Source organism: Oryza brachyantha, chromosome 10 (genome assembly GCF_000231095.2).
Source record: "Oryza brachyantha chromosome 10, ObraRS2, whole genome shotgun sequence".
In the NCBI taxonomy this organism is placed as follows: domain Eukaryota; kingdom Viridiplantae; phylum Streptophyta; class Magnoliopsida; order Poales; family Poaceae; genus Oryza; species Oryza brachyantha.
Genome location: NC_023172.2, coordinates 8,709,483 through 8,737,467, shown reverse-complemented (window position 1 = coordinate 8,737,467; position 27,985 = coordinate 8,709,483). Strand labels below are relative to the sequence as shown.

Here is a 27,985-nt window from a genome sequence, read left to right as displayed (position 1 = left end):
GGTTCGACGTGGGAAAAGTGGTAACATTGACAAGGCATTCATCACTCAAACCCAAACCGAGTTGCCATTCCACAGTAAATTACAATAGAAACGAAAGGTCATTCACAGTCCACAAGGGCGACGAGAGGGGTTCATGTACAACCTCTAGTGTGCACACTACTGCAGTTTATTTGACATTAGATGTAAACGATAGTAAACAGATTCATCGCTCCGAACCCATCGAGATGCAGACTCTAAATGTCCAGCACATACACACCAGCTCGAGTTTGCACTTTGGCTGTACATATCACCAGGCGCTTCGAAACGTGTTGAAATACATGCCATGTTGTAGAGTTAGTTCTCCCTAGTGCTGTTCTTGAGCCACTCCAGGTACTTCAGGTTGCCTCCTTTTATGGGCAGAGCGATGACTTCAGGAACGCTGCATGAAAAGCCAAGCAGCAAATCTTTTATCAGTCGTACAGTTTATACTTAAAAACAGATCAAGGTTGATGAACAGAACAGAACTTACTCATACTCATGATTGGCTTTTACATGTTCAGTCAATGCATCAAGAAGAGACTCCCTTGTCTTAATGATAAGCAGTTCTTCAGCATCAGTTTGAACCTGTGAAAAGACAGTTGCTCACTGAATACCTTTAGTTTAATGAATAAGCAAAACACCTTGTCGGCCTTAAGGAGTTTGGTGAGGCTCAGGTCCAGAAAAGAAATTGAGTGAGACCACAGAGCTAAATGAATAGCTAATGCTTGAAATTAACCTGTCCCAAAGAAAAAAATAGAACAAAAATTTACCTTTCCCTCCCACCAGTAAACAGATTCAATACCTGGAAAGAGGACCACACACAAAACTAAACATTAAAAGAAATCTGAATAAAATGAGATTCTATTAATGTAAAGTAGTAGGCCAAGTATGAATAACGAGCCTCATCATTTCGCTTTTGCTTATGCTTATAAGCCAGATTCTTATTTACAACCTAAAATTTGGAGTTAACTTCAGGGTTTTTCATCGTAGTTTATGTTTCATCTTTTGCTTTTAGATCATTAAGAACACGTATTAATTACAAATTATTTTTTGTTTGCAAATATGTTGTTTGGCTTTCCCTGAAAAAGCAAAAGGATGGCAGTGCACAAATCACAATACTATCTGCAGATATCTCAACCTAATAGTCACATACTCCCATTATATTGCTAACCAAGTGTGCAGTACACAAAATAACGCACTGTCATGTGCACACAGCAATACATCAGCATGGCCACCCCATACCCCATTCCAGTACATATGCACAAAAGCAAGCAATTGGCAACAGAAATGATATTCTATAAAAGCCAAATGCTGTCTAATAAGACTATTTAAAACCAAATATATTGACTGCCAGCTTTCTTGTAGAAGTCAAGTCAAGAGTGGTATCGAGCAGAAATACAAAACACTTGATCTCACCTGTAATAAACCAACCCCGCCCCCCCCCCCCCCCCCCCCCCCCCCCAAGAAAAAAAAACCCATAAAACCTCCCACCAGCACTATAGGGCAAATGATCTTTTGTTTAGAAATTCTGGTTACTAGAGAAATATGATCAAAATTTTGTCAAGAATCAGAGAGGTCAGTTAGTAAAAGTTCAGTAAGTAGAATTCCATGCAAATGGAAGTGGATATGATGGGCTTGCATCGAAATGCATATATAGCTGCAAAAAAGAAACAAAAAGTTCCTACCAGGCACTATGTTCACACAAGCAGCAAGCTTCTCACTTATAATGCTCCCAGCTAGCTTCTTTCCTGTGTAAGAAAAAAGTGAAAGGCTAAAGAAATACATCAAGCTTACTAAAACAAACAATATAGTTAAGTAATACCAGGAGTCCAGGACCATCGAATAGCATAACACTGCAAAGACATTCTTAGATGTAAAAGCTACGGAGTACAGACATACATAATGGGATGAGGAAACAAACTCCACTTAGTCAGCAAAAGTCCCATTTAATGCCATATCTAAACAGCAGGAACATATAAATACCTGCTTCTTTGTTAGGAACTGTCACATACACAACAATGCAAGGGACAGTGGTGGAAGTAGACTCCATCCGAGCAGAAGCCGCAGAGCCAAGACTTCTCAAGCTGTAAAGTTTCCATATTGATTATTTGGTTATTACTAGTATAAATGTGTAAACTAACCACAGTAATTTCATGGGAATAATTAGGTTGTAGATATAGTAAAACACTACACACATATTTCGTCAAGATAAAAGAATCGAACACCACAGCGTTTAGACACAAGCGACGCGATAGTTCAGAAAGTATTTGCGAAACCTTGAGCCTTTGAAATGTACTTCATCAGAATAATATTAGCACTTTTTTTGGGTTAATTTCTCCAAACTCCCGTCACATTTTGTTAGAGTGTACATAAAAGGTTTAAATCACTTCTCATTAAGCAGCATTTTCTCACTCCATGGTCCAACCAAAAGCACATTCTAACCCTCTACTTGTAGATAAGCAATTCAAGGAAACTAGCATATGGCCAGGTGGGTGGCATCAATTCGGCACCTCCAATTCGAATCCTATTACCAAAATCTCCCTAGCTGATTCATCCCAAAAGGGGAAAAAAAATAAAAACATCCGAGCGACATCTGCGCGGTTACAGGGGCGTGGAATTCGTCGGAGCGGTTTAGAGAGCGCGTACCACGCAACGGCGCTCAGGCCGAGGAACAGGAGGGTGCGGTCGACAAGCGCGCGGCGCCGGGTGAGGAGAGGCGAGACGCCGGGCGGCGGCGGATCGGAGCTGGGGTTGGAGGAGTGGCATCTTCTGGGAGCTTCGACCCTCTTTGACTGACTGGTGGGCCCCACCTGGGACCCATTTCGGTACACTGTTGACGTTGGGCTTCTAGTCGTATGGGCCGTAATGGGCCTCATTGCAACGGTAATTTTGGTGGACCATATTTTCGTCGTCATTTAAGGTATTTTTTTCGTGTTTTTTTTTCTTTTTCTGGCAAACCATCTGGTTCAGAAACAGGAAATCATGTGAGGTTTTGTAATAAAAGTTCCGAAGATATTTTTCGAGAATTCATCTGGTTGGATGGATGTAGCATCACATTTATGCCGATAATGTGTGTAATTTGGTCGTTTGACATTGTCTTCGAAAAATCTAGCTTCCTAGAGGTAGAGCGAGCGGGATTAAGGCCAGTCCTAGTAGGAGTTTGATGTGGGTTTCAATCTCACTAAATAACATGCCACATGAGTAAAAATAGTGATTGAAACATTCACTGAGATTAGTTTATTTTATCTTCACATATTTAATCAATTCCTATTGATCGCTTGGATGCAATATTTAAGTGATATGCTAGCTTATGAAATTGTAAAGTGAAATTTTACAGTGAAGCAGTTGTTCTGTTCATTCATTCAAATATATTTTTAATGATGTGGCACTATTAAAAACCACATAATAAAATCTTGCATTGTGGCCTAACTGAAGGCAATACGATGACATTGCTCACACGGTGAGTCCTGCTAGTATTTTTTGTTGCTTTTATCTTGTACCATGGAACATTTGTACCGCATCTATCCCAAAATAATTTCCTCCTTATAATTTAAATTTCAATTAAAATGGTGTGTTTAATTTGGGACAGACGGAATAGCATGATATGCTTTTCCATTCTAATATAGTTTTCCTATGTACTCTCCCCGTTTCACGATATTGTTGCCCAGTACATTGATTAAGAACTAACCCAAAATAATTTCCTCCTTATAATTTAATTTTCAATTAAAATTGTGTGTTTAATTTGGGACGGACGGAATAGCATGATATGCTTTTCCATTCTAATATAGTTTTCCTAGGTACTCTCCCCATTTCACGATATTGTTGCCCAGTACATGGATTAAGAACTAAAGCAATAATGAGGGATACTTATCATGGTGGTTGTGTTTCTTCAAATGGGTTATTCAGTTGTTCTACACTCCACGTCTCCACATATTCTATATGTAAATAAAGTCTGGCATGAACTTCTATCTAGTACTCCCTCTATGCATATTTACATGATGTTTTAGATAATAAAATATACTTGATAATAGCACAACTAAGATATTCTAAACGTCAAGTATTCTTGACTAGAGGTAGTAATAAATTGCCAGAAATCCCACACAAGAAGCAAACCGGTCACCTATAGTGCTATTAGCTACAGAACATAGGAAGGTTACTAGCCCCCGCATCGCTCTAGGATGGGGTGACCGTAGCCACTGCCAACCCTGCTTCATCCCTCCTCTCCCTACGTTGTTGCGTCCTAAGCACACCGCTAGTATTCGTGTCCTAAGCACACCGCTGGTATTTCAGACGACCGCTAGGACGGTGGTGGCACGGAAACCTTCACCTGGTTTATTGAGGACAAATTGTACATCTGAGGTGGTAGGGCCCTAAGAATAGAGACTGAGTTGGCAAAATGGCGGCGCGGTGCGTGGGCACACGTGGATGACCACCTTGCCATGCAATGGCTCCCTGGTTGGTGACAGTGGTGTATGATTCGGCGGGAAGGCAAGATCCATGCCCTCCTTGGTGGGTTTGTTGGCAGCGCCTTGATCTAGACACATGGGTGGGTTATGGTGGGAAGATAAGGACATCACGACTTGGTGAGCCATGATACATAGTGTGTTGTGGCACGGATGGTGATGGTGGGCCATCTTCATCATTGTCGGCCAAGCATCCTTTCATGGAGCTCCTCCCCTCGCCGTGAGGAGATCCATGGGTAGGGTGGAGGTGCTGATTGGACATCAAGGGTTGCGGTGGCTCGGCAACAATCTGACAGTACGGCGGTGATGGGTCATCATGTTCTGTCAGCTTGGACATCATCCCTTCTATGTATAGCTCCTCGGAGGTTTATAATTTGGAACATTGAATTTCATGTTTTTTATCAATTGAGGCATCGTCATAAAAATACAAAAAAACATAAGAACCAACATGATGCATTAATTGAAAAAAATCATTATTCAAAATTTTTAGGTTTCAAATTTTAAAATTCTAATTTTGGACAATACACCTAGGAGGATGAAGGAGCAACAGGGGCCATCAGCATCACCTGCGAGCTTGAGTCTCCGAGCCGATGCCGTCCACGTTGAGAGGAATAGTGATGGTGTCCCCCCACTAAGCTCCACGTCAGCGTTACATGGGACGAAAACAACTTCATGCAAGCGACATAGACACAACGACAGCTGAAACCGCTCTCGATATTGCCAAAAGGGCGGAACTTAAATGTCAGGTGGATCCAGCGGGTGACTAAAATGACTCTCTCTCTCTCTCTTTTTGAGTGGTGTTCACGCATGCTAGCTGCGAGTTAAGCCCATGGGTAGCGTAGCTCCAACGGCTGGTGAATTTGGAGAATCTGGACGAGGATCTAAGCCTGGCCAAACCCACATGATCGATCCTGGTCGAAGCCAAAAACGTGTACTGCATTGGTAGAATAGAAAATCCCAGGAAGAAGCAGCCAACCATTGCATACCTAGTTTACTGACGCTTCTAGGTTATCATACATGGATCTAATACGTGGATCCCGTGTACTATCGTCCACAAATATTCGATTTGCAACGTGACAATCCTAAATAACTATATGGGCTCGTTCACAACAGCAGGTACCGATGTATCTAATCAACACACGCAAAACGAGAAACATCATTAACATATGATTAATTAAGTGCTATCTATTTTAAACTTGAAAAAAGAATAATATGATTTTTTAAACAACTTTCATATAAATTTTTTTTAAAAAATAGCTTTTAGCAGTTTGAGAAACGTGCGCATGGAAAAGTAGAGATTAGTCCCTTAGAGCAAGTTCAATAGTATAGCCCACCACTGGCTCCAATTTAGTAAATCTATTAGTCAACTCATACCATAGCTAGTTACGAAGCATATACTATCATGTCCCACATTTCATACACACATTATATCTTGGAGTCCACGTACGCTGCAGCTGGTTACAAATTTATAACTCGCTACTTTTCTCTCTTATTTCTTACCTGCTTACTATATATTTACAGTATGGCTTATAGTTTGCTATTGTACCTGCTCTTAAGCCTCCTGCGAACGCACCCTATATGTAAGTGCAAGAGACGAGCTGATCGAGCATGTAACGCATGCGTTCGTACGTGCAGCAAGCAGATTTCATGGGAGGAATGGTGGCCGCGGACTGGGCGTGGTGGCTCGGCCTCCTCGCCGGCGCCGTCCCGCTGCTCGCGCTCGCCGTCTGGCACTGCGCCGACGCCTTCCACTGCGCCGCCTTCGCCGTCAGGCACCTTGGCGGCAGGCAGCGCCCGCGGCTCCCGCCGGGACACATAGGCCTGCCCTTCGTCGGCGAGACCCTCGCGCTGCTCTGGTACTTCAACCTCGCACGCCGCCCCGACGGCTTCGTCGAGGCCAAGAGGCGGCGCTACGGCGGCGCCGGCGACGGCGGTGACGAGGGGGTCGGCTTGTACAGGACGCACCTCTTCGGCTCGCCCACCGTGCTCGCCTGCTCGCCGGCGGCCAACAAGTTCGTGCTCCAGTCGAACGACAGCTTCGCCATCCGCTGGCCGTCGCCGGAGATCGTCGGCGTCTCGTCCGTCGTGAACGTGCACGGGAGCCAGCACGCCAGGCTGCGCAGGTTCATCGTCGCAGCCGTCAACAGCCCCCGCTCCCTCCGGGCCATCGCGGAGGTCGTCCAGCCGCGCGTGGCGGCGGCGCTGCGGTCGTGGGCGGCGAAGGGCACCATCACCGCCGCCACCGAGATCAAGAAAGTAATTACTCCATCCATGCATCTTTCTTCCTCTGCTATATAGCTTCTCGTTCTGATCAATTGCAGGAATGCTTCACCGATGGATGGATCGAACAGGTGACGTTCGAGAACATATGCAGGATGTTCGTGAGCATGGAGCCGTCGCCTCTGACCGCCAAGATCGACGAGTGGTTCGCCGGGTTGGTTGCCGGCTTGAGGGCGTTCCCGCTGGACATCCCAGGAACAGCGCTCCGCCGCGCTAAAAAGGTGAGCTTTGTTCGTTTGGATTAATGAAGTTCAAAGGGTGCCGAACGCCGGCGCCACATGCTTACCGTCATTCTGTCTTAATTAAATTTGATTATTCAGTCTTAATTAAAGATTCTAGGATAATAAATGATACTTAAATCAACTTTTTCAAAGAGTGAAATATACTTTGGATCATATTTTATTATCTAAGTTTCACCTTGAGCCACACTTAAATCAATATTTTCACATTGGATCCATCAGGTAAATTTACTGTTATTACGATTTGGACCATCCCAATAATTTTCTCGGTACATATAAATGACATTAAACACATCAACTTCGATACATTGACGAACTCCCAGGTGTAGTCCATATATTTTCTGAAAGGGAGGTCACATACATGGCAAAAAAAGTTATTCGGGGTGGTCCAAACCGTAACAATATTAAATCAATCAAAGTGAAAGATGTAGATTTAACGGTGGTCCAAAATAAAACCTAGGCAATAAAAGATAGCTAAAGTGCAGTTTACTCATTTTAAAATGTATATACAAGACAAATGGCCAAATATTACTTCTAAAAGTAGTTAAAATCGTATATTAAAAGTGAAGAAAATATATATACTATCTCTATTTCATAATGTAAGACTTTCTAGCGTATTCTAAATTTATATAGATATCAATGAATCTAGACATATATATAAATAATATACATTAGTTAATAGATGAATCTAAATATAGCTAAAACGTCTTACATTATGAATATACCTAGAGAGTGTATATGTACAATTGTAGTGCCGGAGGAAGTTGCACTCGGTGTTCAGCGAGGAGCTCGAGAGGAGGAAGGCAAAGCTGGCCGCCGGAGAAGGAGGCGACAACGATGTGATGAGTGGTCTGATGCAGATGGAGGACGAGCAGGGGAGGCGACTAGAAGACGAGGAGGTGGTGGACAATATAGTCTCCCTTGTCCTTGCAGGTTACGAGTCCACCTCCAACGCCATCATGTGGGCGGCCTATTACCTGGCAAAATCGCCACACGTCCTTGCAAAGCTAAGAGTAAGGGAGCTCTCTCTCTCTCTCTCTTTTAATTGAGTGGTTATTTCTTCTAGTGTAGTTGATAATCACTCTGTTCTAAAATATAAGCATTCGTAGGGTTTAAAAATATAAGTGATCCATAATATAAACATTTATACGCTGATTTTCATGATCTCAATTATTTTAATGTTTTTCGGGCTAACTAGATGCTTGGAAAGAAATCTAACCAATTCAAAATTTTAAAGTTGGCCACCAAAGGGACTAAAATGGACCTCTTTAATATATGCTAAATAATTCTATAAATATTTATATTTTGGAACAGATGTATCTAACTATGCCAATGCCAAGACTGCCTGATCATAGTGAAACCTCTTTCTATTACAGCAACGTATTAGGTCAGTAGGACCTGCGTAGCCAATCATTTTTATACAGTCTATAAAAAATTGTTAAAGTTTAAATTGGACTTAAACAAGTTAGAAAAACCAACCTATAGCTATGAATATATGCACTATTTACATGCATGGTTATAAAGTGATGTATCACATATTGATTGATCTATGTTATAAAATATTTTTATTTTTATAACTATTTAGGCGATATGAAAAAAATAGGGCATAGTCTTAAGGGATGAAAGTGCACTCCAGTGAGCCCCCTCACTGTGAAACCTCTTTCTATTACGACATAACGACAACATATTATGTCGGGCATGCTTACATAATCATTTTTATGTAATCTAAAAAGATTGACACGAAGTTTATTCTACTTATACAAGTTAGAAAAAAACCAACCTATAGCTATGAATATATGCACCATTTACATACATGGTTATAAACTGATATATCACATATTGATCTATATATGTTATAAAATATTTTTTATTATTTTTTACAACTATTTAGGCGATATAGAAAAATAGGACATACTCTTAAGTTGATGAAAATGCTTGACCTCGGTAGATGGAGGGAGAGTACGATGGTGCTGAATTAAAATGGGGGATAAGGTAACAATGGCGTAGCGAGGATGGCACCACACCAATCATGGATGAGGAAGTAAGAGCGGTGGCTAGCTAAAAGACGAGTGAATATGGAATCATTGGAAAGCCGAGGGAATATTACATCACATACAGTAGATACTTTATTATAGAAATAAAATATTTTTAGAAATAAACTTAACAAGTAAATTATAATAAGTGATTATATCCACACGCATGAATTAATCATATACACGCGTCTCTGACGTAGTACAGGAGGAGAATTCAGCCATAGCCAAAGAGAACAATGGAGCCAGCTTTATAACTCTAGATGACATCTACAAGATGAAGTACACTCCTAAGGTACGTACTCAGTACTCTCCTGGTTTCGTATTATAACATGTTTAAATTTTTTTAATTTTATGTTAAATATTTTAAAATTAAATCAACATTATAGAAAGATATATCGATATTTTAAACATAAATAAATATATTCTCATAATATATTCAATTGTCTATTAATTTAGTTTCATAGATGTCGCTAAATTTTTTATCAAATTTAAGAATATTGACTTTAAATAAGCAAAGTACTCCCTGCATTCCATAATATAAGGCATATATAACCACTTTCTTTTTATCCCATAATATAAGGCGTGCATGCAAGTATACATTAATTAGCACAATTTTCATCATCAAAACATCTAACATGTTACATGCATGCATACATGCACCTAGCTAATCTAAATGAGAAGATAGTTATAATTCTTTCTTGGTCTTTGGGATAGTGGTGGTTGTGTCTTATATTATGGAACGGAGGGAGTATTGCTCTCTCTGTTTCATATATAATGTAAGATATTTGATTTTTTTTGCTTGCAATGTATGACCATTTGTCTTATTCAAGAAATTATGAAAATATCATTTATTTTGCTTATGAGTTATTTTATTATCAAAAGAACTTTAAGCACGACTTATCATTTTTTATATTTGTACTAAATTTTTGAATAAGACAAATGGTCAAACGTTGCAAGTCAAACATTTTACATTGTGAAACGTAATGTAAACGGAGGTAGTAATATAAAACATGTAGAGTATACACCATACGTGGTGTGAAGAAATTAATATATGTGATTTGAATTAATCACTGAACGTGAACGTTGAATGGCACATTTGCAGGTCGTGGAAGAAACGATTCGGTTGGCTAATATTGCTCCGATGGTTTACCGGGTGGCACTCAGAGATGTCGAGTATAGAGGTGATCTCAAGATATTAAACTCAATTTGGCCATTAACAAAATGAAACATTAATTGTATACAAAAAATAATATAAATGAATCTGTCTGCAAATTATGATCGAGTATTTCCATAGTATGGCGCCTCCATTATATTCGTTGGAATATATAAAACATGTAATGGCAAACACAATTTTATATATCAAAACAGAAAAAAAAACAGTAGAACATGCATATATTAAAATTGTGTACTTGATCTTATGCAACAGGTTATACTATACCAAAAGGTTGGAGAGTTGTTGTGTGGCTCCGATCACTACACGTTGACCCAAAATACTACGACGATCCATTTAGCTTCAATCCTGACAGATGGGATGTAAGTTGGTTGCAAGTATTCTTATGCTACAAAATGAACTATACTATTATTATCTCATTATTGAATCATTTAGTTAAACCAAAGTCATTTTGAATTATAATGTTTGGTTTTTATAAGAACAATTTTAGGTTGATTGTTTTAGTCGTCTTCCTTACAGTCTTGAAAGCAAAACCAAGCAATCAATTTAATGCTGAAAACCGCAAAAAATCACCATTAGTTTTAATTACATTATAAGAGAATTTTAAGGTCCTTGATAAATTACATAGAAGTACCGGGTACTCCCTCCAATTCGAAATGTAGGGTGTATTTTTATTTTTGGTAGAAAAAGATTTGTCGACCAAAAATTATAAGAGAAAAGTTCTTTCGAATATGAATCTAAGAATATCAATTGTATGTTATAAAGATTATATTCTAATAAAGATATTTTAATCAAACTCTTGTCCTAACAACACAAAGTACGACCTATATCATAAAATAGAAGAGCAAAATGTTTCTTCCTCTACATACCAATACATACGTCTTTTCACTTTTGCCTATGGTTATAAGTTAAAATTTAAATTTTTTAACCTTAAATTTAGAGTTGATTTTGAGGTTTGTTCATCCTAGTTTATTTGTCACCCTTTGCTTTTAGATTGATAACAATACATACATAAAAATTTATTTATGAATTACTTTCTACTTACAAATATATCATTTAACATTTTCCAAAAAAAAAAGACCAAACGATGGGCCTGAGAATTTGTTACCAGCTGAGCAAACTATTTTCTTCTGAACTGTGTATATTACTAATTTACATGTACGTGGGTTGATCAGAAAGCGGCGAAGCCAGGCACGTACCAGGTGTTTGGAGTTGGCGAGAGGATCTGCGCCGGCAACATGCTGGCAAGACTGCAGCTCACCATCATGCTTCATCACCTCTCTTGTGGTTACAGGTACTAAAGGATTTTTTTATTAAATAAACATTTTTAGCAAGTAATTTTATTACTAAATCACCAGGCAAAATTTTTCTAAAACTGAACATTTTGGTCACATCAGTACTGATGGCGTGGCAAGACAACACTACCACGCAGCCTGGTCGGCGTGGTAGTCTTGCCACGCTAATATTGGTGTCTTGGCCAAAAAATTTATACGGTGAAAATATTTTCCCCAGAGGTTAGTAATAAAATTATTTGTTAAAAAGGTTTAAAAATAAAAAATTCGCTACTAAACCTACCTCATTAACAATATCTCCTCACTGAAGGAATACTTGATCTACTAGGCCTGGTAATGAAACGCCAAATTAATGTAACTCTGCTTCTTAGTGACATGATCGATCACTGAAAAATAAAATGATGTAAACCACTTAGATTGGTTAAACCGAAATAGCTGTGCCCCTATGAAAATGGCGCTGTTGCAACAATTTTCCGTTATCTAAAAAGTCTATCATATAGTAAAAAGATATTTATATAACATAGTCATATAATCAAACAACAGTTTTTTATTATTATTGAAATAGTAACTTGAAATATCACATTTTTAATGTAAAAACTTAGCACCTCTGTATATTAGATATCTCGAGATACTAATCTGTTATATTAAAAATTCAGTACCTTGAGGTATTTTTTTCAAAGACAATAAAATTTGTTGTTTATAGAAATAGCAAAGATGGATATTGGAAATCATGAGGATGATCAAGCATCATATATTCTTAATTGAACATAATTAAAGAAGGATTTCTAGTCATTTTTTCAGTAATATATTCCTCATCCTCTTCCAGATGGGAGTTGCTGAATCCTGATGCAGGGGTTGCTTACCTTCCACACCCAAGACCAATGGATGGGGCAGCTATGTCCTTCAGTGAACTCTAATGGAAATGCATATCATTCAGATAAAATAAAAGAAGTCACTCTATAATGTTGCTTCAAAACTTCAATTGTACTGTTACCTGCAACAGGCATTAGAAGATGGGAGCAACAGTGTATTGTAGTAGTATCCGGCAATGGCATCTCCTACAGTAGGCTATGTTTTAAATGTGTTGTTCAGTGTTCCTGCTCTACATATTCTGTATGTAAATCAACTCTGGCAATAATAATTAATAAGTATGCCTAATAGTAAATAATGGCACAAGCTTTGTTACTAAAATGTTCCTGGCTAGATTCTTGCCTCTATTAAAATATATGAAAGGCAATCATTTACGGAACGAAAACGCTGTACGTACGACGAAATTCGTACGAGCCGTGTACGATTTCGTCGCCATCGTCGCGATTTTGCTGTTGCGCGCTATCTCCTTGCCATTACTCATGCTACTGGCACCGCTGTACGCCGTTTATCGTACGTACGAACTATAGTATGTATAGCATTGCTCGTTACAGAACTATAGTATGTATAGCATTGCTCGTTAAAGAAATAGATCAAGGACAATGCACTGAAGGCATCCTCAAATGAACAGTGTATTGTAGTAGTACCCGGCATTGGCATCTCCTACACTATGCTATGTTTTAAATGTGTTGTTCAGTGTTCCTGCTCTACATATTCTGTATGTAAATCAACTCTGGCAATAATAATTAATAAATATGCCTAATAATAAATAATGGCACAAGCTTTGTTACTAAAATGTTCCTGGCTAGATTCTTGCCTCTGTTAAAAAATGTGAAAGGCAATCATTTACGGAACGAAAACACTGTACGTACGACGAAATTTGTATGAACCGTGTACGATTTCGTCGCGGTCACCGTGATTTTCCTGTTGCGCGCTATCTCCGTGCCACTACTCATGCTGCTGGCACCGCTGTGCGCCGTGTATGCCGTTTATCGTACGTATGAACTATAGTATGTATAGCATTGCTCGTTACAGAAAGAAATAGATCAAGGACAATGTACGGCATCCTCAAATGAAAGTTATAGAAATACACAATGAGGCGAGCAAATAAGCTCCACTTAGTTGAGCACAAGTACCATGCAGTCATTGTATAAAATATCAGAACTCTATTCGTTTCATATCATACGCTGTTTTGACTTTTTATATGATTAAGTTGTAAGTTTGATCAAATTTATAGACAATGTAACAATATCTACAACACCAAATTAATTTTATTAAAATTATCATTGAATATATTTCAGTAATATATTTGTTTTATGTTAGAATATTGTTACATATTTCTATAAATATGATCAATATTTAAAAAACAAATTTAAAAATAAGTAAAACGTCTGTAATACGACATAACATGCAAGGCTCAGTGGTGGTCTCGATTTTGATCAAGGAGAAGCTGCACAGCTGAGACTTCTGACCCTGTAAAACTTCTATATTGGTTATTTACCAGCCTACAAAGCAAATGGACTATAAGCTAACCCTAGTAGTTCCATTGGAATAGGTTATAAATATTATACTACTCCCATTCTTTATAAAATTGAGACAACTGTACTACCTCCATTTTATAACGTAAGATGTTTGACTTTTTCTGTTGCAACCTTTAACCATTTGTCTTATTAAAAAATTTAATATAAATATAAAAAATGACAAGTCATGCTTAATGTTCTTTTGATAATAAAGTAAGTCACAAGTAAAATGGTCAAATATTACGAGCAAAAAAATCAAACATCTTATATTATGTAACGGAGGGAGTAGCATTTAAGCACAACACGCAATAGCTCCTACATTTCTCCATATAACTGCAAATAACGAAGTATACTAATATGCTAAAATTCAACATTATTTTATTACTGTTTTAGCACGAAGTTATTATTATTATTATTATTATTATTATTATTATTATTATTATTATTATTATTATTATTATTATTATTATTATTATTATTATGGTTTGTCCAACGTACATAGCATTTTGTTTGAGATCACATAAAATCTTTTATAGCGTCTGTCACCAAGCAGTGTTTGGGGCCTCTTCAACCAAACACACCTGAAAACAAGTAGAATGTTTTTGGCAAATGTTAGGGATTAGTTTGTTACTTCGCGCTCATTCGTTTTGAAGCAAAAGGAAAGAATTTATTTCCTAAGGAATAACTTCAACGAGTGCCATTCAATTTGTATGAATAAAGTATTAAAAAAACAAATGAATTTTTTCCCTACAAGTTATAGAGAGGAAACAAAGAAAAATCTACATCCATTTCAACCTGTTTGAAAAATTATTATGGATTTTGTCGGAGTATGATACTCCTACAATAGGGAACTTAATGAATCCCCTTGAAAGGTTCAGCTAGGGGTGCGTGAAGATCAAGTCGTTTGTGGCAAGATGAACATATGAAAGTTTATACAGGTTCAGGCAACTCAATCGCATAATATACTACTCATGTGTTTTTCGAACTAGGTGGAGGTGTGAAATATGGCTTACATTTTTTTCTGTGTCCCTTTTTTACAATTCGACCCCTCATTTTGTAGTCAGGGGGGTCTTACTACGTCATCATCATCTAGGGAGAAGTAACACCATGGAGTTTTGTCATGGTTTCTAGTGTCCATGCTATTACATAGCTCAGCAACCCTTGTTGCCGTCGCCACTCTACCACAGGAGCCCTGACCCGATGCCCTAGGGCCGGTTGATCCTTCTATCCGTGGCACTTGTCCTTGCGTGTTAGAGCAAGTTTAATAGTATAGCCAACTACTAGCTCCAATTTATCTATAGTCAATCTAATAGCCAATTCATACAATAGTTACCTACAAAACATCAATACATGGTCTCACATGTCATACACACATTTTGTCCTGCAGCCCGTGTGCAGCTAGCTACAAATTAATAGCCAACTTCCTTTCTCTCTTTCCTCTTATCTCTTTAAAATATGCTTATAGCTGGCTTATAGCCTGCTATTGTGCCTACTCTTACAGTGATGTTGGCACGTGTGCAACACAAGCGTCCTTAGAGCAGGTACAATAGAAGGCTATAAGCCAGCTATAAGTATATTTTAAAGAGATAAGAAGGGAGAGAGAAGAGAGGTGGGCTACTAATTTGTAACCAGCTGCACACGGGCTCTAAAACAAAATATGTGTATGACATATGGGACCATATATTGATGTTTTATAAATAACTATTATATGAATTGACTATTAGATTGACTATAGATGAATTGGAGCTAGTGGTTGGCTATACTATTGAACTTGCTCTTACTGGCCAAAGTGGGCAGATGTTTCTCTCCCTGCAATGACACACGCATCCCCAAAAAACTACAAACCTCCCAAGTGAGGTGGTAAGAACAAGTTCTGACTTCAATTCATCTATAGTCAATCTAATAACCAGTACATACGATAGTTACCTATAAAAACATTAATACATAGTCTCACATGTCATACACACATTGTGTTTTGGAGCCCATGCTGTAGCCAGCTACAGATTAGTAGCCCACTGCTCTCTCTCCTATCTTATCTTCTTAAAATATTTTTATAGCTGGCTTGTAGCCTGCTATTGTACCTGCTCTAAAGAACTTCTGTAGGATGTACTCCATATCTATCAAGGAATATTGTATATAAAAATCAATAAAAAATACTAACAATGGATTTTGGCATGAAGTGGTAAGTAACTTCTGTAGGACAAAGTGCAAATTATTTGTATCCCTAATAGCTTAGCATTTCCTTTCACTCTAATTAAGATGCCCGAGTAGAACCATAAGATACTACAATATGGCTTTTGGGATGATGTTAAAACTATTACCACAAGAATACAGCTTGCCAGACAAAAGCTCCTAGGAACTGCCATATATGTATCTGGAACTTCTACGATGTCATCTTCCATAATGGCAAGCTCTGGTGGGTGGACACCGCAGCGGGCCTCCTTTTGTGTGATCCGTTCGCTGATGAGCCGAACATGAAGTTCGTTCCGCTCATGATGCAACTGAAGGACGAGAACAACCTCTAATCTGGAGACGGAGACGATGAAACCTGCCCACCAAGCACGATGCATCAGCACCACACCAAAATGCAATAATCGAGATGGAAGATTTAAAGGGGTGTAAGTGGGCCGGTACGTGAACCCGCTTATAGGCCAATTTACACCCTTAGATTTAACTGTCGTGCTAAGCAACCAGCTTTGATCTTTGAACAGTGAGTGGATCTATTGCCTAGATCACTCCATGGATGGAAGGATGGATTAGCATGCACGAGTCATGGTCAGTGACAGATCCACGCACTGCTATATTCCTCCATTCAAACATCTTTGTCTGTCGCACGCTAACGAACACCTTCGAGCGGCATTGGTGGCAGCCTTGAGACCTTGGCTTGTTGGCTGACTCAGTGCTCATGAATATCAAAGGCCTAGGGGGGTGAATAGGCGATTTAAAATTTAAACCTAAAAAAGGAAAGCTGAAACTTTCAGAAGTTCTGATCATGGCTTCGGAATTTTTGGCCTTCGGAAATTTCGTTGATCTTCGGAACTTCCGACAGCACCAGATCTAGAACAAGAAATGAGTAGATCTAGCCAACCAAAACTTAAATAAGCAAACCACCTCCAAGCTTTGCACAATCAGCAACTAGAGTACGCACGGCAACCAAAAGCAAATCTCAAATCACAAGTTAGAGAGATTTCACCACAAGTAGAGATGTAGACTTTTTACCGAAGTACAATCCTTGAGAGGATTGTACTTTCCGTTGAGGAGCTCAAACTTGAGCCGAGTTCCACGACTCTTTTCTCGGGGTTGCAATCGTGCACTCCCCCTCACTCGAGATGTCTCTTTCCGTCCGGATGTGAGACCCAACCTTCACAAACTTTTCCTGACTCACCAGCCACAAGAACATTAGCGGCTCAAGGAATGACGCCTAGCCGTCTAGATGTCCTCAAGCACCAAGATTAACAAGCTTGCAATAGAGAAGTCATCTAAGCATATAACTAAGATCTTCGGGTGTAGAAAGGTGTATAACCCTCCATATATAAGCATGTTAACATGTGCCATATAATCAAAGTTTCATTGGTTTTATATAAACCCAATGATATGAAGAAAGACACGAATAGTAATATTGACGAACCTACGAGATTGACAATACATTATACATTAGAGAGAAAAGGCAGCGTTTGTTTTTATTGCACCATAGTCTAAGAGCACAATTTACGTTAGTTTTTGGTGTTGACCAACCATATTTGGTATTGTTCATAGAAAATCTTGCCCACCGCATAACTCATGAATAGTAGAAATTGCTAGCTTGGGTGACATGGATGAGTTCAGTTCTTCCCTACCTACGCTAATAAAAAAACAATAACAAATGTTGTTTGCTGAGAGTATTAATAAATCAACAAAACATTTCACTTTGGTTTTAGTATTAATCTACTTCATGAGCGGTGAGAACTCAGGGATAACTCAATGTCCTTGAGTTATAGCCCCAAGTTAAAGTCATCTAGGGATAACTCGAGCTTGTTCGTAGGGATAACTAGATCGAGGTTTCTTGCTTCGGGAAGAAGATGTAGTGCTTTCTTCTTTGGGAGCCACATGTCACTTCTAGGTGGCCCCAAGGTAGTTAGCTCAGGTTTAATAGTTTGTATTAGGTGGTGAGAGCTCTGGTATTATTTTCACTGATACTTTTTTCTTTCTCTCTTTTCCATATCATCTAGTACTCGATGTAGAGCCGTGAAGCGATACACTAACATAACATGCCGTGAACTTTCTTAGTGGCCTAGTGTCGATAAAGCAACCGCACCTAACTATTTATGCTATAATAATAATAATAATAATAATAATAATAATAATAATAATAATAATAAAAATAAAAATAAAAAGCTCAAAAAGAAAAACGAAGAAAAAACCAAAAGCCAAAGTATTTCCCATTGGTGAAGCCACACAAGCAAAGCAAGGAAGCCCATACACCCCAGGTCAGACGGGGTGCGAGGGAGCGGGCAGACGATGCTGACCGTGGCGGCGGCTCTCGGCCTCAGGCGCACCCTCCGCAACAAATCCTTCCCCTCCCTTGCTGCTATGCCATTCCTCCCCTCCGCCTCTCCACCCTCCTCCTCTCTCCCCCGGAGCCCTAGCCCTCGCCCTCGCACTCCCCCTAGCCCGCGCCTCCCGCTCCCGCCGGCCCTCCTCCGCTCCCTCGTCACCGCGGCGCGGGCGGTGCCCCCGTCCCTCCTCGCGCCTCGGGCGCGGCCCGCCATGGCGTCGCGGGCCGTCTCGGCGTCGGCGGCGGCGGCGGGGGAGGTGACGCACCTCTCGCAGCAGGAGGCGGCGGAGATCGACGAGCAGCTCATGGGCCCGCTCGGCTTCAGCGTCGACCAGCTGATGGTCCGCTCTCCCCGCTTCCCCCTGTTGTTGTTGTAATGTTCCCCTCCTATCCCGTTGCCCCGGGGGATTGTTGCTGACCTCTCTCTGCGGTGTGGTGTGGTGTGTGTGTGCAGGAGCTCGCGGGGCTGAGCGTCGCGGCGGCCGTTGCGGAGGTAAAGCCGTCGTCGACCTTTCCGCTTTCGTACGTTGCTCCTGAACCAGACGATTTGGTGATGGTTTAGTGTGAGGGGTTTCATTCATCTCCCCTGGTGGTTTGGTGGCTCCACCGACTACTCCTTTGGTTGCTCTAGTGGTTTGGTTTCAATAATTTTTGTGATCTTGCACGCAACTGGGTTACCAGAATGAGCATGATACCATGCTGTTGTGTTTTTTCTTTCAATGCGTCGTTGTTTGAAAAATAATCTAATTAGTGGCTTAACTAGCACTGAGGAGCTGAAGCTTCTGCAAAACTTATTGTCAGTCTTACTTTAGCTGGTATACTAGTAATACTTTGTAGCTTAGTTTGAAGATAAAAAATTCAAGCACAGAACCTTCTAGGTTGGAATGGATCATTATTGCATCAGCTTGCTGTTGACTGTTGTTATTGAACACGATGAGAAGTGAAGTTTTCCGTTTAATCATCTTGTGCCTGGCTGTTGCTGTCAGAATGAACTAGTCATCAATACAGCAATGTAGTGATTTAACCATTTAATAGGTGTGAGTTTCCACTCATTTGAGTAGAAGAAATGGAAATCTGGGTGGACCTGAAAAAATGGGAACTGTCATCATCCTCTGTGTGATCCGGCAGCAATGTGATTGACATTTTTTTTCCTTTGGATTTCCCTCTTGTACCTATTTGTTACTGTTATGAGTGTTCATTAGTGATACTTGTTGACCAAAAAGAGAAAAAAAAACAATCACAGGTTTACAAGTTGGGTGAATGTACAAGGGTGCTTGTCATCTGTGGTCCAGGAAATAATGGTGGTGATGGTCTGGTAGCTGCTCGTCACCTTCATCACTTTGGATATAAGCCTTACGTATGTTATCCAAAACGCACGCCCAAGCCTCTGTATTCCGGCCTTTGTACTCAGGTAAAATAATGTCTTCTTGCCCCCACTTTCTTGGTGTGCCACATGGTTTCCCTTTTCCCAACATAATTCAAGTCACTCTTTTCTTTCTAGCTTGAATCACTGGCAATCCCGTTTGTTCCTGTTGAAGACCTACCTGAAAACTTATCGGAGGAGTTTGACATCATTATTGATGCAATGTTTGGTTTCTCATTTCATGGTATGTGCATGCTATCCAATATGTTATCACAATTGTAGTAATTTTGATGTGAAGCCAGTGCTAGAGAACTGATCACTGTGTCCTGTGGTACCTGTTTATTTATTCCTTGTGAAATTCTAATCTATGTGATTTTAAAGTAGGGTCATAGATTCACAATTACACTATATTGTGGTCGTCTCTTTATCAACAAGTTTAGGAATGGAAAAAAGTGAGAATTGATGTAGCTCAACTCAATGTAGTACAAATAATAGCTGATGTCTGCTTAAACAACATTTGTCTAGATGGAATATACAACTAGTTTGCTGATGCAGATTGTATCTGAGATTTAGTTAAATATGCTGGATCAATCTTGTTCTATGTCGAGGAATTTTTTTTTTTTGGTTCTTTCAAGAATTGAACAAGGCAGATTAATATGAGTGAGCAACTGTGACAGTTTACTGCACTGTTTTGTTAAAGAACAAATTGTGGATTAAGAGAATGATTCCAATGCTATCCTTTGGAGCAAATTGAATTGGATTGAGCCCAGAATTAGGTCCCATTTAAAACACAGGAATTTAAGGGATTAACATAGAAAATTTCACAGGAATCATTTCATTTGCCTCAGGAATTGAGAAAAGATCCCAAGTTCCACATAGGGGTTTAGTGATTGTGCTCTTGAGCTAGCTCAGTTATGCTTTCTTTTATTTTGGCTTATTTTTATCTTTTTGGAAACATCGATGTAGGAACACCAAGACCACCATTTGATGATCTTATCAACAGGCTTGTTTCACTGAGTGTTAATGGTAACTCTGCTAAAAGACCAGCAATTGTTTCTGTTGATATCCCTTCGGGGTGGCATGTTGAAGAGGGAGATGTCAATGGAGGGGGGTTTAAACCCGATATGCTGGTCAGCAACTTAGCATCCTTGTTAGAAGCTTTCTGGATTTGAATATATATAGTAGTATAAAATATTGATGTTTGAACATGGCTATTTCTTTTGCAATTTATGTTGTGCCTAGGTATCATTAACTGCACCGAAGCTCTGTGCGAAAAAATTTACTGGTCCACACCATTTTCTTGGGGGTAGATTTGTTCCCCCACCTATTTTGAGCAAATATAAGCTTCATCTTCCTCCATATCCTGGTACCTCAATGTGTGTGAGAATTGGAAAAGCTCCATCTGTTGACATTTCAACTCTAAGAGAAAACTACATCTCCCCTGAACTCTTGGAGAATCAAGTGATGCCTGATCCATTTGATCAGGTACTATCAAACTGAAAGATTTTTGAATTTATTGTTCTTTTTTGTTAGCAATATTTTTTTCTTCTGATTGGGATGATTTTATTCTTCAATTTGCTTGTAGTTCGCCAGATGGTTTGATGAAGCTGTTACTGCTGGTCTACGTGAACCAAATGCTATGGCTTTAACAACTGCCAACAAGGAGGGAAAACCGTATGCCTCTCTTCTGTTAAATGTTCCTTTGAGTTCAGCAAACTAGTCACCCCTCATTTTATGTCAGAATGAAACCATTTTTGTGGCAATCTATGTGCAGTTCGTCAAGAATGGTTCTTTTAAAGGGTGTTGATAAACAGGGATTTGTTTGGTAAATACAAGTCACTACATAAACAATTTCCCTCTGTTGCTCCTAGTTTCTGTGAAACCACTGACTTGTGATTTCGTGGGGCTTGGTTCAGGTATACAAATTATGGTAGCCAGAAGGCACATGATTTATCTGAGAATCCAAATGCTGCACTCCTTTTCTACTGGAATGAGATGAACCGGCAGGTGATTTTACCAATCCTATGCTGTAGTATTGGAACATAAATTTAAATAGCAATAGGGTTAAACATATTTCCATCAAATAACACAAAGCAAATCCACTAACATAATCAATGAAGCTTTGCTAAGACTGTTGGCAGAATGCTACTCTTTTCGAAGCTGTGCATTTTGGGCTCTTTTCATATCTTACAGTGCCATTATTTAGCAGTTCTGCAATCAATAATCATTTTACTAGGTCTAAGTTTCTTGTTCCATCTGATTTGTAGCATCAATTGTTGAACACAGTGTACTTGTATGTTAAGTCATGCAATGAGCCATGTTTCAAACGGGGGCAAAGAAAATGGCATATAGTTTTATATTGCAGACTTGATTTGGCTGATGCCTGGTCTTTATTATTATGCAGGTAAGAGTAGAAGGTTCTGTTCAGAAGGTTTCAGAAGAAGAATCTGAGAAGTATTTCCACAGCCGCCCACGAGGAAGTCAACTTGGTGCAATTGTCAGCAAGCAGGTATTGTTATTGCTGTTTAGTACAACAAACTTATAATTTCCACATGTTTTACTCAAAGTCAAAGATGAAATGGAAGTATTAGCATGCTTCAAAATGAAAATATTAACTATGCTATTTTCTAGAGCACTGTCATTGCTGGAAGGGAAGTTCTTCAGCAGGCGTACAAGGAATTGGAACAAAAATATTCTGATGGGTGAGGTTGACATGCCAGTTATCTCCATACTTGGTATTGGTAGCATTATTTTTCTAATTCTATTGGGCATTGGCATGAAGAATTCACTTTGGTTGTGTTCTTCTCAGGCAGTTTATTTTTGAGTTATGAACTTCACAATTTAGGTCATGCGGTGATTTTTGACTACTTTCAAGTTTCATCATATCAGACATCCTCAAAGTTCAATAGAAAATGAGCTCCCAGCATTCATAAACCCACTTCATGGATAGTAGCTATCGAAATCTAGGTGGATAGCTATTTGTAACTATGGACTTATTTATCAACCTTCATAACTATAAAGTAGCCATAAAATTTTCTGCACTTTCCTGTCGTTGTCTTTTGTACCTTTATCAGTACAACATTGAGTACACAAAGTCTTCTGTGCAATGATCCTTACCTAGAGCTGCAGCATTCCCTACCTCCCTCCCTCTGGGGAGTGGAGAACTGGAAAGGGAAGGAAAGGAAATCACATGAAGGTGGAATTTCCTGAAGACTGCACAACCAATGTTTTGGCATTTACTGGTGTATAGTTGCCTTGATTACCAATACAGTTAAGATATCGATGTGTATCAATAGCCCTTGGTTAGGAGGTTTAAGTACGGTAGCTACTAAGTTCTGAATCTTGCTATGTATTTTCCAAAGTCTTAATTATTGCCTTACTGTGTCCATGGTCTGCTGCAGCGTGATCCCAAAACCTGATTACTGGGGTGGGTACAGATTAATACCAAAACTTTTTGAGTTCTGGCAAGGCCAACAGTCTCGTCTGCATGACCGGTATGTTTTGTACACCTCATATACTCTCCTTTTATTTAAACAGCGTAGTTTTGAACTCATAATACTTTTATGCAAACAGGCTACAGTATTCACTGCGAGAAGTAGATGGGAATACAGTATGGCACATCGAGAGGTTGTCCCCTTGACTAGTAACCCCATCCCAGCTCTTTGGTAAAGGATCTCATCTTATTACCAGTAAATCAAATCTTATCCAGCTGCAAGGAGTCCCAGTTACTCGATGATGGTAGTGCCATGATTAGATCGCGTGTTTGAGTGCCTGAAGCTCCACTTTGCGGTGTTTGAGTGCCTGAAGCTCCACTTTGCGAAATCCCCTTCACATGGTGATGGTGATGTAGTCGGTGAAGGCTCCTCGCAGGGTTAATGATTTTGCTGTAAATGCCATTTAAATTTACCCGTTCTGTAGAAAGAATCTTGATGAGAATCTCATTAAATTATCTCAGCCCGTCGTATGGTATTTGACAAATGATAGATGGAAGAAATAATGTTCTGGGAGGAAATAAGTCTTTGTCAGCCATGAAGCATATAAATAAAGTTGTGTGCTGCATTTTCATTGTATGGCTTTGGCTCTACCCGTTTATCTCACCAATTTGTTAGCATGCTTCGTGCCTATTATAGGATGCGTGTGGGTTGGTCCACCGGTAATCCAGGCTCAACCCCAATTATGGCACTCACTAGTTGTATGCTGGACTCTAAAGGCATGGATAACATTCACGTCAGATTAATTATTCACGATTAATCATTCATGTCAGATTAATTATTCACGTTAGATTAATCATTCTAGTATTATTAACTCAATGAAAAATTTAGACGTTGTCTCTTCATCTCATATCTCTTCATTTGTCTACTGCTTGGACACATGCTTTCAAGTTGTATGCAATCATTTTTAGAGAAAAACTTTATGCAATAGTTGCACGCAATAAATATAAAACATAAAAATAATATATTAAATATTGTAGAGATAATTAAATAGATAATATATTATATAACTTGTCTGTTTAGGCTACTGAATATATCAAACAGACAAGAACTATCTACGCAATTGTGCATGCCCTAAAGCTGCAACTAGAGTCTTATCCTGCATCTCTGGCTGCGTCTCAAACCTGACCTGCATCTGCATGTGAGCTTTATCATGCAGTGCAACGGGAGAAAGGCAGTCGGTGGATTCATCATGGCATCATGACTGCAGCCTGCAGGAGACAAGAAGATGGTGAGGGAGGGAGGGCAGCCGGGCAAGGTTGCTAGCATGGTGAAAGAGGCAGCTTGAAAACGTGCATGGGATGGAGAAGAGTTTGTTGGCCCTGTGCCTGTTCCGTTGGCATGGTAATGGAGAAAGAAGCCAGTTGCACTGTGCGTGTCCTCGAGTTATTTATATTAATTTTGTTTTAGAGTCGTAGTCTTTGTGGTAAGTATTTAGCATAGAGTTAAACAGACTAAAATAGTATATTTATAATCGGAGGGAATATACACGCACTGTATCATTTCTGATTTTTTTATTTGATATTATTGGCTTTTGATCCATTTTAATTATTCATCTTATTAAAAAATTATACTTTAAACATGATTTATAATTTTATATTTAAAAAAATTAAATAATAAAAATAGTTAAACATCATTATAAAAGCTAATGATGTTAAATAAAATAAATACAGATGGAGCACTTGTAAACAGTGTTCGAGAGTGCCGATTAGCCAGCCGGGTAGATCGAGTGTGCACAACTGCGTACTGTTCATTATTTGTGTCATCACCGAGGAAGATCGTCGAGAAACGAACGTTGTCGCCAGGAATAATCACCGGGGTCAACGATGTGCCTGCCTGGAGAACCGAGCAACGCTCGGGTGGCTAGCCGCGTGGGCGCGTAACTAGCCCACGCGAGTTTGATTTTTAGGGCCACAACTCATGTGTTTATTTGAGAATTTTTTTTTTATACACATGCCTACGTCAAAATCCTAAATATATGGTATGTTGCGTACGTGTGTACGCGCGTATGTTATGATATGAATATGATGTGTGTTCATGTGCGTCTCAAATCGTACTGTTCGGACAAAACAATGTGCCTGCCTGCGTTCATGCCCAACATACGAAGCAGTACGGGAAACGAAACTAGTAAATGCCTCGGTAGTTGGTTCTACCTGTAACTACGACTGCGTCTGCTTGTGTTTTGAGCCTAACAATCATGTCAAGTTTATTATAGTATCTTTATAAATTAAAAACTCTTTTAAATAACTTATTTATAAAAATCTAAAACTAGTAGAATTTAGAAAATAAAATAAAAGCCGCAAGAAAAAAAACCTAGCTTTTCTATATTAGGTCTTGTTTAGTAAAAACATCACATCAAATTTTTAGACACATAAATAGAGCATTAAATATATATGAATATTAAAACTAATTACACAGTTATATGGGAAATCATGAGACGAATCTTTTGAGCGTAATTAGTACATGACTAGTCATAAGTGCTACAGTAACCCCACGTGTGCTAATAACGGATTAATTGGGCTCCAAAGATTTGTCTCGCAATTTCTTGCCGGAATCTGTAATTTGTTTTATAATTAGACTATGTTTAATACTGCAAACATATGTCCATCCGATGTGATGTTTTTTTAAAATAATTTAGGTGGTGTTTGAGACAAGAGACTTATTTTTAGTCCCTTGTCGCATGAAATGTTTGGACGCTTATTATAAATAGCAAACGTAGACTATTAATAAAACTCATCCATAATCTTGGACTAATTCGCGAGACGAATCTATTAAACCTAATTAATCCATGATTAGCCTATGTGATGCTACCGTAAATATACTCTAATTATGGATTAATTAGCCTTAAAAAATTCGTCTCGTGGATTACCACTCATTTATGAAATTAGTTTTTTATTAGTCTATATTTAATACTTTAAATTAGTGTCCAAACATCCGATGTGATATGTGGCTTTAGCCCCATCTAAACAATCCCTTACAATCTGAACGGGGCCTTAGAGCAGGTACAATAGCAGGCTATAAACCAGCTATAAACATATTTTAAAGAGATAAGATGGGAGAGAGAAGAGAGGTGGGCTACTAATTTGTAGCCAGCTGCTGCACACGGACTTCAAGATAAAATATATGTATGACATGTGAGACCATATATTGATGTTTTGTAGGTAACTATTGTATAAGTTGGTTATTAGATTAATTATAAATGAATTGGAGCCGGTGTTACGTATACTATTGAACTTGCTCTTAGAAGAAGTTGATTTCTTTGGATTTAAACTCCTCGAAACTCGAAACTGACTGCAAGTTGAACCATTCCAGGCAAGCGGCAAATCAGCCATCATGGGCTGCCACTCCATCGCAGGTTAAAAAAGGACTGGATCGCCATCTCAGCACCCGTTCAATTGGAAAACATTTACCATGAGAGACGTTATAGAGATCATATCGACACGTACGATTATATGTTTATATGTTTAAAGTATTAAACGTATTTTAGTTACGGAATAAATTTTAGATTCCGTCGAGAAACAAGCGAGACAGATCTTTTGTCTAATTAATCCGTCATTAACATATGTTGGTTTCTGTAGCACTTATGGCTAATCATGTATTAATTAGGCTCTAAAAATTCATGATTTCTCCATAACTATATAATTAGTTTTAATGTTTATGTATATTTAATGCTTTATGTAGGTGTCCAAAGAATCGACGTGATATTTTTGGAAACTAAATGTGGCCCAACTCAGTTAACAAAGATAAATTTTCTTTTTCGCCTTTTTGGGTACTTCTTTTTGTTGGTGATACGCTCTAGCTCTTGTCTTTTCACGTTTCAAGAAGAAAATAAAATTCAGGGTATGATAACTATAGGTTTGTTTTTACATGACTTTATAGGGTATTCTAGTTTTTTGTTTTTGTATACGGTGCTGGATGGGTGAAAATAAAGGACATGTTTGGTTGGGAGAGGTTACATCGTTTCTTGGCTAAGGTATTAGATAAGAAAATATAGTAAATGATACATGGGTAAGGTGATTAAGAGTTAGGCAAGTTAGAGTTGTGACAGAGAAACCAAACAATATCCACCAAAAGTATATCTTATCTAAGATTAGGTTTGATAAAGTTAGTTGCTAAACAAATATGCCTACAGTTATTTTTACTTCCTCTAATCTAAAAATAATTTTATTGAACTAAAAAATACAATACATTTAATTGAGGACAAATGGATATGATGTTTTATCAATAGGTATAAATAAAAACGACAATAAGTAAGCCCGAGATAGAATTGTCATTTACTCCATTTGGGGCTGTCAATGAGCCTGGCTTGAGCGAGTCAGCCTGCCTAAGCTCGAGCTCGATTTAAGTATATGATATAGTTATTTTGATGATATTTTTTTATAAGAATAATAATTTGAAGTGAACCTATATTAAATAAATTATAATTAATATTTAAAATTAATATAAAATATCCATATAAATTAATTTATTATTTAGATATATAATAATATATTCTTAATTTACTATTTCATCACGTAAAAAACATACATAGGTAACCTCGAGCTCGGCTCGAGAAAACTCACAACCTTAGAATCAAGTTCAGGCTCGACTCGTTAGGAGCTCGAGCTGAGTAGCTTACGAGCTTCGAGCTTTTTTGACAGCCCTAACTCCATCCTCCCGTAAAAGATACCTAGTCAATCATATACATATATATACTTAGTGGCGTCGTGATTTC

General features: G+C 38.7%; 3 protein-coding genes across 6 annotated transcripts; 2 read left to right on the top strand and 1 right to left on the bottom strand.

The window, feature by feature from the left end:
• Window positions 1-41: 41 nt before the first annotated feature.
• LOC102721586 (protein CutA 1, chloroplastic) lies at window positions 42-2,894 on the bottom strand. Its single transcript, XM_006662246.3, has 6 exons — window positions 2,665-2,894; window positions 2,002-2,102; window positions 1,704-1,766; window positions 789-820; window positions 509-603; window positions 42-418 (listed from the first exon to the last, which is right to left on the bottom strand). Exons 1-6 carry the CDS (start codon window positions 2,892-2,894, stop codon window positions 334-336), a joined length of 606 nt encoding a protein of 201 aa, XP_006662309.3. The 3' UTR covers window positions 42-333.
• Window positions 2,895-6,057: 3,163 nt separating this feature from the next.
• On the top strand, window positions 6,058-12,730 carry LOC102721311 (ent-kaurenoic acid oxidase 1-like). Of its 2 annotated transcripts, none has more exons than XM_040528393.1 (8): window positions 6,058-6,737; window positions 6,833-6,982; window positions 7,753-8,013; window positions 9,239-9,325; window positions 10,136-10,214; window positions 10,460-10,566; window positions 11,380-11,498; window positions 12,323-12,730. In XM_040528393.1, the coding sequence occupies exons 1-8, from the start codon at window positions 6,099-6,101 to the stop codon at window positions 12,411-12,413; spliced, it is 1,533 nt and encodes a 510-aa protein (XP_040384327.1). In that variant the 5' UTR covers window positions 6,058-6,098; the 3' UTR covers window positions 12,414-12,730. The 2 variants fall into 2 exon arrangements, with proteins under 2 accessions (XP_040384327.1, XP_040384326.1); XM_040528392.1 differs by having other exon boundaries at window positions 6,803-6,982.
• Window positions 12,731-18,351: 5,621 nt separating this feature from the next.
• Window positions 18,352-23,850, top strand: LOC102721024 (pyridoxine/pyridoxamine 5'-phosphate oxidase 1, chloroplastic). Of its 3 annotated transcripts, XM_015841978.2 has the most exons (14): window positions 18,352-18,758; window positions 18,872-18,910; window positions 19,661-19,828; window positions 19,919-20,024; window positions 20,747-20,910; window positions 21,023-21,265; window positions 21,366-21,454; window positions 21,555-21,605; window positions 21,697-21,787; window positions 22,185-22,289; window positions 22,412-22,482; window positions 23,182-23,274; window positions 23,354-23,407; window positions 23,490-23,850. In XM_015841978.2, the coding sequence occupies exons 1-14, from the start codon at window positions 18,381-18,383 to the stop codon at window positions 23,545-23,547; spliced, it is 1,710 nt and encodes a 569-aa protein (XP_015697464.2). In that variant the 5' UTR covers window positions 18,352-18,380; the 3' UTR covers window positions 23,548-23,850. The 3 variants fall into 3 exon arrangements, with proteins under 3 accessions (XP_015697464.2, XP_006662307.2, XP_015697465.2); XM_006662244.3 differs by having other exon boundaries at window positions 23,354-23,850; XM_015841979.2 differs by lacking the exons at window positions 23,354-23,407; window positions 23,490-23,850 and having other exon boundaries at window positions 22,412-22,487; window positions 23,182-23,267.
• The last annotated feature ends 4,135 nt before the right edge of the window (window positions 23,851-27,985 follow it).